Source organism: Chelonoidis abingdonii, chromosome 3 (assembly GCF_003597395.2).
Source record: "Chelonoidis abingdonii isolate Lonesome George chromosome 3, CheloAbing_2.0, whole genome shotgun sequence".
NCBI classification, from domain to species: domain Eukaryota; kingdom Metazoa; phylum Chordata; order Testudines; family Testudinidae; genus Chelonoidis; species Chelonoidis abingdonii.
Window position 1 is genome coordinate 93,721,753 of NC_133771.1, and position 18,461 is coordinate 93,740,213.

Here is an 18,461-nt window from a genome sequence, read left to right on the forward strand (position 1 = left end):
TCTTTGGCTCCACAGTACTGTCATCTGTAACTAACCTGACACCAAAGTCCCAGCCCTCCAAGGGGGGCACTGCTCAGGAGTCACCTAGAGTGGAAGACCTATGGGGACACTACTCGAAGAAGAAGTTGTTACTCACCTTGTACAGTACAATGGTTTGTCGATATGTGTCCCCATGAGTGTTCAACTACCCACCCTTCTCCCCTCTACTTCTGAGTTCTCACTGATTCTGCAGCAGCGAAGGAACTGAGAGTGGTTAGCCAACATGTGCTGGCTAGCCTCATGGCGCAGCATGAGGAGAGACTGCACACGTTCGGGCTGAACGGACATTGCTACCAAAGTTCTCCAATGAGCAGCGCAGGGATGCAAACACACCTACAGTGGAGCACCCATAGGGAGAGACACATCTCGAAGAACCATCATTACTGCACAAGGTGAGTAACTTCTTTTTGGTCACTCATTTAGATTTTGCTGAAGAAAAGAAGTAGTTTACAAAACATTTTTCATGATTTGATTTAAAAAGTTTTGCTTTTGATGCAGGAGGTATTGTTAATTCAAACATAGTAGCATACATTAGCACATTTAATTCTTTTAAAATTTACTTCTAATACTCCTAAAGTTACAACACAGTTGAAGATATTTTTGAATGAGTTTTAGTTTGTGTCCCTCTTTACATTTAAGATGTTCTGTATTTTTAACAACTCACTCTGAAAACACAGCAGTTAAAGAATTTATGTTTTAAATTGCAGGTTTTCCAAGGCAACTCTAATTATGAGGACGTAGTCCGTAATAATTTTATCCCTCCTATAGTGGCCCGATATGTGCGGATCATTCCACAGACGTGGCATCAAAGAATAGCATTGAAAGTGGAGCTGATTGGTTGTCAAATAATGCAAGGTAAGTGGCAAGCAATACTTCCAGGAGCCCAGTGAAGCAATGGAATCCCAAAACCCCTACAGCTCAGTTGTTTTCCCTTTTCCTTTTGCAGCTAACAACTCATTTACTTATCCAATGTGGCAAAGGCCAAGTCAAAGCACAGGTGTAACAGTTGGAAAAGAAGACAGAACCATCACAGAATCCATCCCGTCAGAAGAAACTAGCCTAGGTAACACTAGAACAGTACAGTCTCTCTAAAATGTGACATCTTTTTGAGATGTATACTTCCTGTTCTAACAGGCATCTTCACTTTGCCAGATCAAACTGTTCCCATCTCATCAATATTCTTTAATGGTTATCTGCATATGTGAGAGTGAGGCGAGTCCTCTTTGCTTCTTTATGAAGGATAAAGAGAACTTGAAATCCTTAATTTTTTTTAAATGTTTTATTTATATATATATCCGGTATTACCTTCCCTATTTTGTCTCCTTTCACAGACTCAGAAAAGTAGATTGATATCTTGCTCAGACCTTTGAAGGGACAGTGATGTTGATTTATTTATTTTTTTTAACAAATAACTTTTCTTCCAAATGTTTTTCAAGTGTTCAAATTTAATAGATGTTAACAAAAACAAACCCTAAACTCTTAAATAGTCTGAATAAAAATCCTTTCCTCTTTCAGTTAATTAGGTTTCACTTCCTTGGTTTGTGTGATGCCCTAAATCTACCAGTTTTCTACTTGTCCCTAGAGTCTTTGAGGAAAAGTTGAGTAGACAAGACTTGAATTTCTAATTTAAAAGAAAAATTTAAAAAGTGCAAAAAACACCTTTAAAACAATTTTCAGGTTGTCTTTATCTTTGTGAATCAGAGAGAAGTGATGTGGGCATTTATTCTTTTTAGTTTGCAGGTCACTCTTAATTTTGATACATGAGACTGACTCTGTTTTTTGGAATAAAATAAAACCCACTTGTTCTTACAATGGTGGTTTTGCAGAGGATAACCTTCTAGAGACCTTAGGATCCTTGGGTTTTCAGAGGTTCTCTCTTATAGATATATAAAAAAAAAAAAAAAAGAAAATTCCCCTCTCACCCCTATCGGTGGTATGTGTCTTCCTCAACCTCGGGTCCTCTACCAGAGGCCTGGGAGTTTGAGGGTTCTGCGCAGTATCTTAGCTGTTCCTAGCACTGCACTCTTCTGGACAGAGAGCTCTGATGTTGTTCTGGATCTGTTGAGCACTCACCCAGCTTAGGAGTCACAGCCCCGAGTGCTCCTACACCACTGGGACCACTTTGGCCTTCACTTTCCACATCCTCTCCAGTTCCTCTTTCAGGCCCTGGTACTTCTCAGCTTCTCATATTCCTTCTTCCTGATGTTGCTGTTCATTGGCCACTGCTATATCTATCACCACCGCTGTCTCTGGTCCTTGTTTTATTACCACAATGTCTGGTTGATTGGCCAGTACTGCTTGTCCGTCTGGATCTGGAAGTCCCACAGAATCTTAGCCTGCTATTCTCCACAACCTTCTGTGGAATCTCCCATCTGGTCTTGGGAGGGTCTAGCCCATACGCTGTGCAGATGTTCCTGTACACAATGCCGCCAACTTGGTTGTTGCCGTTCAGTGTATGCTGTTCCTGCCTGCATCTACATCCTGCACTATGTGGTGGATGGGTCTCTGAGGCCTCTCTGCACAGTCTGCCCTTGGGTCTCCTCTAGTGTGTAGATCCCTGCTTCAATGGATCTGGTGCTCAGTGCCTGTTCCTGTGCTGCTATGATCAGTGCCTCAGTGCTGTCTTTTAGTCCAGCCTTTCCAGCCACTGTAGGATTTCCCAATGTCAGCCACCTCAGCTATCTGTCGATGGTACATCCCATGCAGCGTCTTGTCTTGCCATGGCACTTCTCTGTTTGGTCTTCCTCCCATGTCTGCTGCTGCCTCAGGCATTCTCTCACAGCTCATTTGGGCCATTTACTGATGTACTCCTGGATGTTCCGGGTTTCGTCCAGGACAGTGGCTTTGACGCTCACGAAGCCCCGCCCGCCTTCTTTCCGGCTGGTATACAGTCTCTGGTGTGTTGGACTTGGGGTGGAAACCTCCGTGCATTGTGAGGAGCTTTCCGGGTCTTCACATCGGCAGCCTCCATGTCCTCCTTTGCCCAGCTCACTTACTGGCAGGGAATTGATGACCGGCAGGGCAGTATCCGTTGATGGCGTGGATCTTGTTCTTTCCACTGAGCTGGCTCTTCAGGACTGTCTTATCCTTTGGTGATACTTGGATGTTTGCTGTCTTCCTTGCCTCCTCATTGTGGTTCCATGTGATGTGGACGCCCAAGGTCTTGTAGCTGGTCTGTATGTCTGCTATGTGCCCGCTGGTAGTTCCACCCCATCAGTCTTGACTACCTTCCCTCTCTTCACTACATCCGGCCACACTTCTCCAGTCCGATGACATCCCGATATTCTCACTGTAGACCGCGTCAGGTGGATTAGCAAGTCGATGTCTCCTTCATTCTTAGCATACAGCTTGATGTCATCCATGTAGAGGAGGTGGCTGATGGAGTTCCACTCCTGAACTTGTACCGTAGCCAGTCCCTGTGATATCTGGCTGAGGGTTTAAGCCTATGCAGAACAGCAGCGGGACAGTGCATCACCTTGGTATATGCCGCACTTGATGGCCACTTGTGCAAGCTGCTTGAGTTGACTTCCAGTGTTGTCTTCCATAGTCCCATTGAGTTCTTGAGGAAGCTTAGTGTCCTGTTGACTTTGTATAGTGCCAGACATTCACAGATCCACGTGTGCGGCATTGAGTCGTAGGCTTTCCTGTAGTCAATCCGGCTGTGCTCAGATTGGCTGTCTAGACCTTGAGTCTTGGGCGACTGCTCTATCTATAAGCAACTGTGTTTTGAGCCTCTGATGTGTTCCCAATGCCCTTCTGAGCTGTTGCTCATGTACTGGCCATATGGTCCTGTAGCTTGACGGCTATGATGCCCTGATAGGACTTTCCATGTTGTGGGGAGGCAGGTTATTGGCGGTAGTTGGACGGTTCGTTCCCTTGCAGGGGTCTTTCTATGTTCAGCACTGTCCTTTCTTGTGTTAGCCAGTTTGGGTGGGAGCCTGCTGCTAGCAGCTGGTTCATCTGTGCTGCTAGGCGTTCATGCACTGCTGTTAGTTTCTTAGTCAGTAGGTGTGGAATCCTGGTCTGGTCCAGGTGCTGTCCAGTTCTTCATGTTCTTGACCCGCTGCTGGATGTCTTCTACTGTGATGGTGACTGGTTTCTGTTCTGGAGATTGCTGTGCTCTGTTCTCAGGTCCTGCAGCCACATTGCACTGGTGTTATGAGTCTTCTCTTTCTCCCATTATGTTCTTCCAGTACTGTTCAGTTTCTGCTGCGGTGGCTCTGCTGTTATTGTGTTGTTGCATTGCAGTTGGGAGTACACCTTGGCTGGTTCTTTGGAGAACGGGCATTTACTTTTTTGGCCTCTGCTCTCTGTGTATCTCCTAGCCTGGTAGCCAGTGCTGTGAGCCTTTTTTAGCAGTCTTAGGGGCTTCAGATGGAGTCAGGCCCTTGTATTTTTCAGTAGCCGAGTCTTATCCTTAATCTCTACACCCTTCTGTAGTTCCACCAGCTGACTAACTTCTCTCCAAGTCGCCTGATCTTCTCTCCAACCTCATTTTCCAGGGTGGGTATATCCTGTGTTCTTTGATCGTGTAGCCAAGCATCTCCAGGATTATAGAGGCTGTAGCGTATACCAGTTCATTGGTTTGAGTTATGGTGGTAGTAGGGATTGTCATGAGGGCTCTATTGGCATCTTCTAACATACTATCTGATGGTACTTCTCACTGAGCCTTGTAATCGGTCTCGAGGATTGACTGTAGCTAGTTCTCCGTGATCTTATGCCTCATATCAGCTGCTGTGCTCTGCAATGAAGGAGGTGGCAGTGAAGTTCAGCTTCAGTGTGGGCTGCACATCCACTTGTTTTTCCAGGTCTCTTGAGTCTGGATGTATTGGAGTTGGTCTCTCTCAAGCTGTGAGGACAGCTTCTCTTTACTATGTTGAAGCGTTGGGTAACTAGCTGTTCTCAGTAAGTGTGGATGTAGGTCTTTTGTCCATCCATAGTCCCCTCATACGTTTCATATATCCCCTCTCATTAGGTCTACTGTTGTAGTAGCATTCCATCAATTCCAGGTTCTCTTGTCTCGTTCACGAATGGTTTGTTCCAGTAAGCCCACTTATCGTCAGATTGTCCTGGTTCCTCAACATCTGGCGGACCTTGTGTAATCCGGGCAGACGTCCGAGCCGGCATGACTCTCCTAGTTCGTGTCACTCTCATATTTGAGGTAGAGGTGAATCGTTAGGGGTCTTTTGCCAAGGCCCCTACTGAAAGTTGGGTACCCACTGGGATTGACCCAGTCTTCATATCAAAGGGTGGCGCTCTTAACCACTACGCTATCCAGTCGCTATATATATATATATATATCTGTATATATCTATATAGACATATATAGATATATATATAGCGACTGATAGCGTAGTGGTTAAGAGCGCTGTCCTTTGATACGGGAGACCGGGGTTAAATCCCGGTTGTTACCCACTACGGAAAAGGATAAATGACACAAATCAGATATCAGGAATGGCAATATACAAAAACCTGTAGGAGAGCACTTCACCTCCTGGCCACACTATAGCAGACCTTAAGGTGGCTTATCTGCAGCAAAAAAACTTCAGGACCAGACTGCAAAGAGAAACTGCTGAGCTTCAGTTCATTTGCAAATTTGACACCATCAGCTCTGGACTAAACAAAGACTGTGAATGGCTTGCCATTACGAACCACGTTTTCTCCTCCCTTGGTTTTCCACCATCTACTGCTAGAACGGCCTCACCCTCCCTGACTGAACTAACCTCGTTATCTCTAGCTTGCTGCTAGCATATATATACTGCCCCTGGAAATTTCCACTACCTGCGTCTGACGAAGTGGGTATTCACCCACGAAAGCTCACGCTCCAAAACTCTGTTAGTCTATAAGATGCCACAGGATTCTCTGCTGCTTTCACAGATCCAGACTACACGGCTACCCCTCTGATACATAAATTAGGTCAGTAACTCAAAAGACCCAAACCAGGGCAATAACCTTACCTTCCCTAATGAATAGAAGTCTGAGTGGGGTTTGGAATTGAGTAAGATTAATATGATACAATTCTAACTGAAAAGCACTTTTGCTGCTATTCTAATAAACCCAAAGGTTGACTGGGGTAAGAATCATAGACTTTAAGGTCAGAAGGCACCATTATGATCATCGTAGTCTGGACCTCCTGCACAACGCAGGCCACAGAATCTCACCACCCACTCTGTGTCTGAGCCATTGAAGTCTCAAATCATGGTTTAAAGACTTGAAGATGCAGAAATCTTCCAGCAAACGACCCATGCCCCACGCTGCAGAGGAAGGCTTCTTGCCAATCTGCCATGGAGGAAATTCCTTCCAGACCCCAAATATGACATCAGCTAATCCTGAGCATATGGGCAAGACTCACAGCCAGACACCCAGGAAAGAATTCTCTGTAATAACTCAGATCCCATCCCACCACAGCCATTGGGCATATTTACCGCTAATAGTCAAACACCATTAATTGCCAAAATTAGGCTATCCCATCATACCATCCCCTCCATAATTTATCAAGTTAGTCTTGAAGCCAGATATGTTCTTTTGCCCCACTGCTCCCTTGGAAGGCTTTTCCAGAACTTCATCTCTGATGGTTAGAAACCTTCATCTATTTCAAATCTAAACTTCCTGATGGTCTATTATATCCATTGTTCCTGTGTCCACACTAGTACTGAGCTTAAATAATTCCTCTCCCTCCCTGGTATTTATCCTCTGAATATTTATAGAGAGCAATATATCTCCCTCAGTCTTCTTTGGTTAGGTCTAAACAAGCCAAGCTCTTGAGTCTCCTTTCATAGAGAGGTTTTCCATTCCCGGATCATCTAGTACCCTTCTCTGAACCTGTTCCAGTTTGAATTCATCCTTCTTAAACATGGGAGACCAGAACTGCACACAGTATTCCAGATGAGGTCTCACCAGTGCCTTGTATAACGGTATTAACACCTCCTTATCTCTACTGGAAATACCTCGCCTGATGCATCCCAAGACCGCGTTAGCTTTTTTTTCACGGCCATATCACATTGGCAGCTCATAGTCGTCCTGTGATCAACCAATACTCTGAGGTCCTTCTCCTCCTCTGTTACTTCCAACTGATGCGCTCCCAGCTTATAACAATAATTCCAACCCTGCTGATAAACCATGTGGTATCAACAAGACAGCACATGAGAGAATTTGTTTTTTCAGTTTGCTTTTTGAAAAAACTTTGGAATTACATACACAAATCTAATAAGAATATTAAGGTTGCAAAATTAAGCATGCAAATCTTAGGAAATGCCAAAATTAAGGTTTCCTCTGCAATTTTAATTTGTCACCCTTATGTGTATGCATTATAAAATAGCCTTTAATTACATGATCCCATACTATTTTTTCCCACAGGCCTCCTAATAACAAGAACCTTTAGTTCCACTGCACAGGCCTCTGACTCTAATGAAGTAACTGATCCCAGTGGGGTCAGACAAGCACTTTACCATGGATTTCAAAGATATTTAATGACAACAGAGGATGGAGAGACTCGGGGCTCTTCTTCAACCTTTCCCTGACCTGTCTTTTCCCCACCCCGGCTCCTTGTCATGGTCCTATTCTCTTTGCCTACCCAGCTCCAGTCTCTACTTTACAGGTTTCTCATCACTGTCTCCTGGCCCAGTCAGTTCTAGTCTCCCCCTCCAGGCTCCTCCTCCAGGCTGTTTCTCTCCCCTCGCCCTAAGACTGGTTCCCAGTCCTAGTCTCCCTCCCTGAGTTCATTCTGTATCAGTCCCCTCTCCCCCACAAAGTTACAACTGCAAACAGGATCTTTATAATAGGAAGTGTCAGGCAACCTTAGTAGGTGGTTCTACCAGCCCAGACTATAATAAGAAAGAAATTACCTTTGGAAGGATGTATACAGATTTTGAGCAACACAGAGACCTAGAGAAAATGGGTTTAGCTCTTTTGGAAGCAATACAACTGCACCTATTTACATCAAACCTAAATTTGGCCCACAGCCTCCTGCAGTATTCTGCCTTCACTTTCTCATGCACTCTTGAATTAAGGTTTTTATCATATATTCAGTTTCAGGGCATTTTCCTAAAACAAAATGTATCTAGGTCTGGAAAACTGTGCCCTTGATACCTTTGTTAATTTTTTTTTTCCCACAGGGTTAAAACTTACAGCTATAGTTGTCCCGGTCTTAGTAGGGTTGTGTCTGTTCCTGCTCTCTGGGATTTGTATCTGTGTAGCCATACGAAAGTAAGATTTTATTTTTCATCTTATAAATTAAAACAGCTATAGTGGCATAGATCAGGGGTTCTCAACCTTTTTCTTTCTGAACCTCCATCCCCCCCGTATGCTATACAAATTCCATGACTCAGCTATGCCACAACAACTGTTTTTCTGCATATAAAAGCCAGGGCCAGTGTTAATGGGTAGCAAGCAGGGCAGTTGCCTGGGGCCCCATGCCATAGGTGGCCCTGTGAAACTAAGGCCTTGTCTACATGGCGCTGCAACTTTCTCGCTCATGGGTGTGAAAAAACTCCCCCCTGAGCTCAGCAAGTTTCAGTACTGTAAAGTGCCAGTGTAGACAGTGCACCAGTGCTGGGAGCTGCATCCCTCGTGGAGATGGGTTTTTTGGAGTTACGGGAGAGCTCTCTGCCGTGACTACACAAGCCATGTTAAAGCACTGCCGCAGTAGATACATTTAATGTTGCCAGTGTAGACTAGCCAAATACAGAGGTGATGTAAAGTAGCACCCCTTACGCTAGCTCCGATTCCTATATAATTTGGTTAATCTGCCTCAGACCTATCTACCCCCATTTACTGACTAATAACTGAGTCTAGGCTGGTGTAACTTGCACACCTAGGAACCAAAAGAAAGTAGAGTGGAAGCTATTTTACCCCCCTCTTATTGGTGGTGTTGCTACATTTATCTCTGCTGGTTCCTTGATATGTAACTCAGTGGGCCAAATTCAGAGCTGCCGTGTAAGAGTGTATAAAACACAGGTTGGGAAGTAAAGCTCAGCAGCTGTCTCACATGTTGAGAAGGCTGGAAAAAGGTAGATTTCACTTGCTTATACACCCCCTAGTTTTCCATTAATTTGAGCTCTGCCCAGTGGATACAAATGTTCCTGTCAGCAGATGAAGTTTGGGGCAGGGGACAAAGTTCCTTCTGACATCACCTCCTTATGAAAAGGGCTTGCATCTCCTCAGAATCCAGTACCTAATCTAGAGTTTCTAACAACTGTGCAAAGAATTCAGGATAGCAATCCTAACACAGCCAGGAAGATAACATCTGAGCTGGCATACCAGGGACATGAACTGCGAAGAGGTCACTGTTTTCCAGTGTCTTTTGCCAGCTCAAATAGCTGGGGGGAAACAAATATAACAAGATTAGCATTCATGTCCCCTTCTGTAATAAGTGCTGTTACCCAGAAACTAAATGGGGATGATTTTCCTCACCTGGTAAACATGATAGTTCTCTCCACTGAAGCTAAGGCATGAAGGTGAAGTGCAGTGATGGACAAAACCTTACGAATATGTTCTTGTCTTACAGGAGAGAGACAAAAGGAGGTGCTTATGGTTCATCTGATGCACAGAACCCAGGTTAGTGGAGAATCATGCTCTCTCCTTTCTGTGGGTTGGTGGGAAGGATCAAACAATTGAACATCAGTTGCATCATTTTTCTTTGATTTTAATTCACAGTATCACAAAAGGGGTTAGGGAAAATGATACCACTACTAGTGCCACCTGAAAACAGCACTTTGGGTCACAAACTTTGAGAGTGTTCCCACTGGAAAAAACACCTACCCTTCAGCAAATTGCCCCTTTCCTTTCTCTCTTCTGCAGCACATGAGTTAGCCTCTCTGTAAGGAGGCCAAGACATGGTTTTAATGTGGCTTTCTCTCCCTAACTCCTAAAAAAGCCCAATAATACTGAATTATGCTTCATTCATCATATCTGAAGAGAACATTGTCTGAGGGATTTTGCTTTTGGAAGATGCCTCCAAAAAGTGAAGTAACATCTTTTGAAGTAACATTTTTTGTGTCTCAGTTGATTAACCTATGCAAGTGGGTTTCATTTAGGGTAGGAAATCTGAGTTCAGCTGCTATTTAGTTTCTCTCTAGTGGAGCACTCTCCTGCTCTGCCAATTAGATGGTGAAACATCCATCTGAAACAGAAGAAAGCAAAAGAAATTCACTTCCCCTCCACTTGTCTCTAAAGCAATCTTGAAATAGGCCAACACAGAATACTCCTTCTCTCAAAAGGTGCCAAAGGATAATACTTATCCCGTGATGGGGGAGGGCCCGAGAGACCAGTCTCCAGCCTAGACCTGAATACCTGTACTGCAAGTTCATAACTCCAATGCCCTGGCCTCGGTCAGCTGCAGATGTTTTACTGCAGCATAGACATACCTTAAAGGTTCAGGTGGACCCCACTGCCATGCACTAAAATTTCCCTAGCGTGCTTTAATTTACTCCTGTTTCAAAATAGTGTAATTCAAAGCGTACTAGTTAGTGCACAGTAGCAGGATCCATGCGGACACTTAATGCACAACAGGCTAGTGTAGGGTAGATTTACACCCCAGCTTGCCGTAAACTAAGTGTTCATGTGAACAAGCCCTTAATGTTTTCTGTGTTCATTTATTGCTTCTAGGTTGTTGGAAACAGATCAAGCAGCCCTTCGTCAGACATCAGTCAACGGAATTTACCATCAGCTATAATAATGAAAAGGAGACTCCACAAAAGCTGGATCTAGTCACAAGTGACATGGCAGGTAACAGTTACATCTTTTGAGACCCATACGCTTTCTTCTGGATGTATAGTACATAATGGCGAGAGGGGCCAGGCAAATGTTATCCGAGCAAAACACTGGGTGCATCAAGAGTAAACATGTGAGGCAGGACCCAGGAATTAATGTGCCTACCCTTGGGCATTGAACTAGTGAAATGAGAGAATATATTGGAAAAACGTACAGGAGATTTCTTAACTCTCCTTAGTTTTGAAATTAAAACTTCCCTCCACGATGGGGTGAGAGATTTGTTATCTCCTTGTGAAACAGTCATAGTTTAAGTGATAGACCTGACTAGAATAGACTAGACTGCCATTGCTGATTGGGATTTTCTGTTTCTTTAGTCATGCTTCTATTTAATGTCTTATTTCTTCACAAAAGTTGAGTGACCTGAATAAAGTTTGTCCAACAGTTTGAGCTGTGGCCTAATGCCCAACTAGAGATCATATTGAGACCTCTGTTCATGTCACTTAGTGCCTGAACCGCTGTGGAAGCCAGGCCCCCTGAAGTCAACCTAGTTAAGTAAAACAATGATGTATTAATCTGCAACTCATTGTCTGGACAGAGCAAATTCCAGCCATCAGTTCCTGTTTGTATCCCAAAGGGATACTTCATTCGTTCTCTAAGCACCTCTTGTCTCTGTCTGTGTTGTCTCTGTCTGGAAAGGTTAGTGAGCCCAGCCATTTTATGGGATCAGTCAGCACTGCATGGATCTTCGCTGCAAGACTAATTTGCTATCCCCAGCATCCCAAAATTCCAGCTTGCCTTTGATATCAGTTGGCAGAGAAATACAGTGAAGACCAAATAAAATAAACTGTGACTAGGGTTTAATTTGAATTCTATATAACACTAATATGAATGCTTGCTGTAACAGGATCCTTCTGAATAAATACTGTTATGATGGTCTATTAAAAAAAAAAGTTTATTATATGAGAGGGGTGAGTAAATATTTCTTGTGGTTATGTGAGATGATTCCCTGCATGGATCCACGCTTTTTGCCTGATGGCCACTACTTTATAGAGGGTTCCAAGTGCTCATGCCATGGGGTGAAAATTTCTAAATTCTGGGGATTTATACAGGCAATGTTTGAGGTTTGGTATTTTATGAATACTTGCCTTAAAAGCAAATGGTAAGGCTGAAAAAAGTGAGGTAAGCCCAGGATTGTGTGCTCAAGGCACCTGAGTAACCAAGTTGTGGAGGGCATTCGCCTTAGAAATGGTTTGTTGTTGTTATTTTTTTTTTAAATCATAGAATCATAGATTATTAAGGTTGGAAGGGACCTCAGGAGGTCATCTAGTCCAATCCCCAACTAAATCATCCCAGCCAGGGCTTTGTCAAGCCTGACTTTAAAAACCTCTAAGGAAGGAGATTCCACCACCTCCCTAGGTAACCCATTCCAGTGTTTCACCACTCTCTGAGTGAAAAAGTTTTTCCTAATATCCAACCTAAATAAATCCCTAATATTCTTTGCTGTCAAATTCTCTAGTACTTACTAGTCCCTAAAGAAATCCCAGAATGGATCTGGATACTTTATCACAACATATTAGGAGTTCCATGGAACTAAAGGTGGGAGTAGCATCAGAGAACGATTTGTTATTTATTTAGTACACCAGTAGTCTCAGCACTGTACAGATAAAGACAAGACCTTCTCTGTGCCAAAGAGTTTACAGTGTAGTTTGAGATGCAGAACAAGAAGTGCCAGAGAATTTCCCCAGGGGACGTAGGGCTGAATTCAGCTCATGTCGGAGATGAAGTTCAAAGCCAAAACAAAAACTGAATTGAACTTCCTAAGGACTACACCAAAACGTGGCAGTCTCTATCAGTGCTGTATAACAGAGCTGTGCAGGTCAGTTCATCTGAAAAGAGAAGGGGACAGATTTTAGTTTCTTAGTTTCAGGCTAGTGAAAATGTTGCAATTTTGTCTTACTTTACCAAAAAAAAAAAGAGAGGTAATTTTCACCAAGCTAATCCTTTGGCTGGAGCTTTCTTGGATTGGAGTTGCAAATATCACTGTTGACACTGCAGTCCTCTGATCTTACCTCTGGCTCCTCCATGGCTCATTTGCTGGTTCTGATCCTCTTCCTGCTATCCTCCCAGATCTAGGTGACCTGTCCAGTAATTGCCTTCCTTGCTGTAACCACTCTTCCCTCACCTCCAGCCCCAGGCCAATATCACACATTACACACTTCCCTTAACTCATTGGACTCCAACACCTTTCTTCTTGGTTGTTGTCCCATTCAGCTTTCTCCTTCCACTTGCCATTTGACTGTCCTAAGATTTCTTGTTAGTAATGCAGGAACTGAGGGTGGGGGAGGAGGTTAACCTTCCTTTAGGCATCACAGAGAACTTCTATCAGCTTCATGCAAAAAATTCCTATCAGCTTCATGCAAGATCCCTTGCCAGACTTATCAAGAAGCCCATATCCTGCTGACACTGAACTTTTATCCTTGCTCTAGAACCATAACTACCTCTGACAAATAATGATTCCGTCACTGAATGAAGGAGGTTGGCACAAACTGAGTTTTCTTACATTCTGAATGAGAATTCCTGCCGATACAGTAGCTGAGTCTCTTAATATTTTTAAACTCTGCCTCCTATTACATTATATATGGTGAAATCAAAGAAACCAATAGTCTGTCTATATTTTTGAGCTTTTAATGCTTCTTTCTAGATTATCAGCAGCCTCTCATGATCGGAACTGGGATGGTAACAAGAAAAGGATCCACATTCAAACCAATGGACACAGAGGATGAGGAGAAGAAAGATAGTTCAGTGATCAAGAACCACTATCACTGCCCGCACAGAGCTAGCCGTCACGAATATGCATTGCCCTTGACCAGCCAGGCGCCTGAATATGCCACCCCTATTATAGAGAGGCATCTAGGAAGAGAGAACAATTTTTCCTCTGAGAATGACTACAATGTACCTGTAATTTCTTCTGCTCATAAGCATTCCCTTTCTGCTGGCAGTTTCAGTAATGCGACCGATGTCAGGAATGGGGACTATCAGACACCGCAGAGTCTAATCAACTATGATAAACCTAAAGTTAACAGTGTTTTGACCTCAGTGGGCTACTGTACTGACTATCAGAAGCCGCAAACTAATTCACTGGTGAGTGAGGGTTATTCAACACCCAGAGACTGCCTAAAACCAATAAACCAGACAGCAATGACAGCACTCTTGTGACTTGCTGAGTTGAGAGATTTGCTGCTCTAGTGAACAGTGTTACTATGTAGCTACTGGAATGAATGTATTCTAGTTTAAAAGGATTCCACTCCGATAGCTAGAAGACAAACTCAGCCTGTGTACATAATATTGCCGTTCTGTTGTGTTCTGACACTTGAAGACCAGAGTACACTGATAATCACTGACTATAGCAAGAGAAAATTATCAGTGAAGACTCTACATTCTGTAACTGATTTGTAATATGTGCAATTTGTACATAGTTTTTATTTAAGAAAAATAACTGAGTTTCCTTTCATCTGTTTTGTTCTATGTATTTAAATAGTAGGGGAAACAGCTGTTGCAGAAGTTCTTGAACAAAAAATCTTATGCTCATCTGAACTTTATTTTATCTTCTGTTGTGTTAGCAGTCTTAAAACTGTATTCTCCTATGGCTGTGGTGGTTCATGTCCTTTCCCAGGATAGCTGGAAATAAGGCATTTTAATAGTTTTATTCTTGAAGAGCAGAAGAAATAAGACTACTTGAAGCATAAATGTGCACAAGAGGGTGGATGAGCAATTCATTGTGATACTCAAATCAGACTTAGCAGCTACTTTTTTAGAAGCAGTCTTTACATGCTTGAATTTAATTTGATATTAGGATGCAGGATGTGTCTGTCCATGTTGTTGTTTGTTTTAAAGACAAGTGGAAAAGATTGCAGCCAGTCTTGGTTCAAGCAGAGTGTTTTTCATTGTGGTGATCACTGTCACATCATCTTTTTTGGAATATACAAAATCTACATCTGTGAATCTGGCATTTCAAGACGTGTCTGTAGAGCTAAAATGTGAATTAGGACAATTTACGGGCAGTGTAAGTTTTAAACTTTTTATTGAAGTCTTGGGTTATTTTTCTTTTCAGTTTAGAGTTTTGCCCCTTCTGAAGTATTTGCAGACCAGGCAGTGCAAAGTATATGTGGTTTGCCATGGCATTTTCAATTGTTGGAGATCACATCAGCAAAGTTGTTTTCAAATAGTTTCTTTTTGCTGGGAAGGTCATCCTGGATTCTTGTTTGGGCACGATATTTGCAATGCATTGTGCATTGGGACCATTCACTCACCTGGCGCCTCCCTGAAATTAATGGAGCTCCGGGTGGAGGCAGGAGCTTTCCATTGCTGTTCTCCCTGCAACACTGGGGCCTTGTTTTGTACTCAAAAATGTACTGTAAAATGTCAAGAAGCCCTACTCTTGTTGGGAGGAAGAACAATCATGTATTGAAGGCACAGAGCTGAGAACCAGCAAGTTGATCGCAGTTCTGTTAACAGATGTGTGGCCTTGGGCAAATCACTTAGCTTCTCAGGATCTTTAGTTTCCCCATCCATAAAATGGAAATGATATTGACCATCCTCAAAGGGTAGTAGTGAGGCTAAATTAATTCTTTGTAAAGCCTTTGAGATCCTTGGGTGGAAGGTGCTGTAAAAGTACAAAGTATTATTATTATTTTATTTAAGAACATGCCCTACCTGGTCCTAAAACAAGCTCTTACTAGTTTTCCTGTGCTTGTTTCACTGTGCATGTGCTGTGGGTTGTAATGGTGCAATGACCTTCTGCTGGTGCTGAACTAAATGGTGGAGAGTGTGTGTTGGTGTCTCTCCTGTGCGGAAAAACCAGTGTAACTATGTAGCCTTCCCATGTTGCTGTCAGTGCAATTTCTGTGAAGTGTATGAAACACTTCAAGTCCTGAAGTAAAACTGCAGCAGCAGTTTTGCTACACCACATTGGGTGGTGGTGTTTACTTTTGTTGTTTACATACATGTGTAAATAAAGGACACCAACCTTTGCAACTCTATCAGGCAGGACTGGAGTCTAGCTCTGTTTTATTATCACTTCACACCCCCGCTGTTGCATATCCTGAGGGAGGAGAAATTTGACAAACACCCAGAAATAGGTGTTCCTTACCATGTGCAAAAGTAACAGTTGTGCTGCTAATGTGACTATAAAGGCCTTGCTAAAAAAAAAATTATCATCACTCCACCTCATTTAGTCTCTTTGACCCGAAACTTTTGGGGCAGGGGAAGAGAGCCGAGGAAGAAATTAAGACTAAACTCCATGCTGGATTTATATAATGAGTAAGGGATGAAGATACTCTCCTCATGAGCATGATACTAGTACTCCACCCACCCAATTAGTCCGACTTGTAACTCCGCAAACAAGCAAAGGCTTGTACACTCTCCCACTTACGTCGCTCAAGGGGGTGAATAAGCGCCTTGAGTGATGTAAGTTACACCGATCTAAGCTCCTGGTATGGGCAGCGCTGTGTTGGTGGGAGAGCCTCTCAAGGAGGTGGTTTTATTATCCTGATGGGAGATCTGTCTCCCATTGCTACCAATTTCACAGCTGTGGAAAACGTGTCACAGACAGTGAAATAAGATCTCCCTGAAATTAGCCAGGCTGAGGACGGATGGGACTGATCCTTCCCCACAGCCATTATTGGAGGGAGATCAGACCCACCTCCACAGGCAGTACAGGAGTGAGGGTGTATCATCTGTGCTTCTGTGCTGCAGCAGCCCAGCCCTGGGCTCTGGGGATCCACCCCCCGCAGCTCTTCTTGGAGCTCAGGGTGCCAGGGCTGGGGGCTGCTGCTCCTTACCCCAACCCCCCACGCACGCACCCAGTGGCTCCAGTTGGGGGTCACCAGGGCTCGGGGCTTCCAGCCCCAGCAGCTCCTGCCCCACTTGAGGCTGCCCTACCCCACCATGGCTCCTGCCTGGACTTTGGGCTCTCAAGCTCTGGGGCTTCTGCTCTCCCCCCCCGCCTTCCGCGTGGCTCCTGCCAGCGTTCAGAGCATCCAAGCTCAGGGCTTCAGCCCCCGGCAGCACCTGCTGGGGCTCGGAGCTTCTACCCTATGTCTCCTGCCAGGGGTGGGTCACCCATTTTTCAAATTGTTTGGGGCCCCTGGGTCCATGCGTTAATCCACCATTGGCCTTGACTAGTAGCTAGGCGCCCCTGGTTGGGGAGCTCCCAGCAGGACTGGGGAGATCGGACCTACCTCTGCCTCTGGGAGTCCCCCCTACCCCAGCTGCAGGAAACTGGGAACACTTCAGTCAGGAAACACTTCAGCTGCTGGGCTCTGAAGGCAGCACAGACGTGCATATGGCAATCCTGCAACCCCCCTACAACAGCTGTGGAACCCTCCAGCCCCTTTTGGATCCGCACCCGGATCCAATTTTAAGACCTGTGGCCATGAAATTGACCAACATGAACTCTGAATTTGGTAGGGCCCTACCCACTGGCATGGAAGTGCTGCAGTTTCTTGTATAGACTGGCCCTAGGTCATCAAAGCTACGCCCAGACTGTCAGGAAGAGGCACTGAGAGAGCATATCAATGTCAGGCTATTAAGCGACCGATGACATGGCTTGTACTATAATAATAATCTTGGCATGCCTCGGCCAATTGATTCCTCCGTCTGCAAAGTCCTGTCTGAATATCACTGTGCAGTTCATGTTAGCACCTGCTTATTTATCCTCCTGCTAGCACCCAAACATGCCTCAACACACAGCCTGATTAATCCCAATTAAATGTTTTGTTTTTTTAATAGTCACAGGAAAGTGCTTTAAAAAATTCCCCAAATATTTTCAGTCGCCTTCCCCCATATTTTAGTGACTTGACCCGGGAGGAGTGAGTGCTAAGTTTTTGCCACTAAACCCTTTTATTTTATTTTTTTAAGTGGGCCATATGCGGCTCAAGCTCCACTGCAGCTTCTCAGTCACTACTTCCCAGGTGCAGTTCTGGGCACTGAGCGGGGACAGACTATAAAGCCACATGTATGCTATGCATTTGGCACACAAAGACCATTGCACTTTCTACATTATAGAATGCTTTGTTAAGGGCCCTGCCAAGAGGTCCCAAGCCTAGTGGGGACGTGTATTTGATGGCTCGCTATGGGAGAAGGCAAAAAAGACCGCACAGGCCAGGTCCAACAAGCTGTCCAACCCCCACAGGACTTCTGGGGTAGGCTTGAGGTCTCACAGGACTTGGAGCCATAAGATCTCATGGAACTTGGCACAAGATTTGGAGCCATGATAAGATATGTCCTCAGGGCCTCTTCCTGTTTGCTGGCTTCTGGCCACCTGCCAGCCCAGATGGGACCGCAGCAGGACAGCCTCCTTGGGCTCAGCCTGCTGCTGCTGCAGGTGGGCCAGCAGCTCTGCAAGCCAGCAGGACCATGCCTGTATTGCTTTCCCTTGGAGTGATTCACTTTCATGCAAAGCTGCTCAGGCCAGGTCTCAAGTCAAGGTAAGGAAGGGCTGCCTCAGCCTACCCTGTGAGGCTCGGGGTGCTAGGGCAGTGGGGGTTAGGAATTCCTAGAGAGGACAGGGCTGAGCTCCATGGCCCAGGCAGAGCCCTAGTGGGAAATCCTGACTGCCTCGGGCTGTGGGCCATGCCCATAAAGGACTGTTTGCTGCCCTGTGGGACTTGAATTGGTTGCAGCAGCAACTGTTTTTTGTGAGCTTGTTTGGC

The 18,461-nt window shown here is 44.5% G+C and overlaps 1 protein-coding gene across 2 annotated transcripts in view; it reads left to right on the plus strand.

Annotated features, from left to right (window-relative positions):
- The window catches only part of DCBLD1 (discoidin, CUB and LCCL domain containing 1), a 92,630-nt gene extending 76,842 nt beyond the window's left edge, over positions 1–15,788 (plus strand). For both annotated transcript variants that reach the window (XM_032789151.2, XM_032789152.2), the window contains exons 10-15: positions 747–894; positions 986–1,102; positions 8,154–8,244; positions 9,545–9,594; positions 10,645–10,764; positions 13,451–15,788. In XM_032789151.2, coding sequence (XP_032645042.1) covers positions 747–894; positions 986–1,102; positions 8,154–8,244; positions 9,545–9,594; positions 10,645–10,764; positions 13,451–13,965 — 1,041 coding nt within the window. In that variant the 3' untranslated portion in view covers positions 13,966–15,788. The remainder of the gene's footprint in view (positions 1–746; positions 895–985; positions 1,103–8,153; positions 8,245–9,544; positions 9,595–10,644; positions 10,765–13,450) is intronic.
- The last annotated feature ends 2,673 nt before the right edge of the window (positions 15,789–18,461 follow it).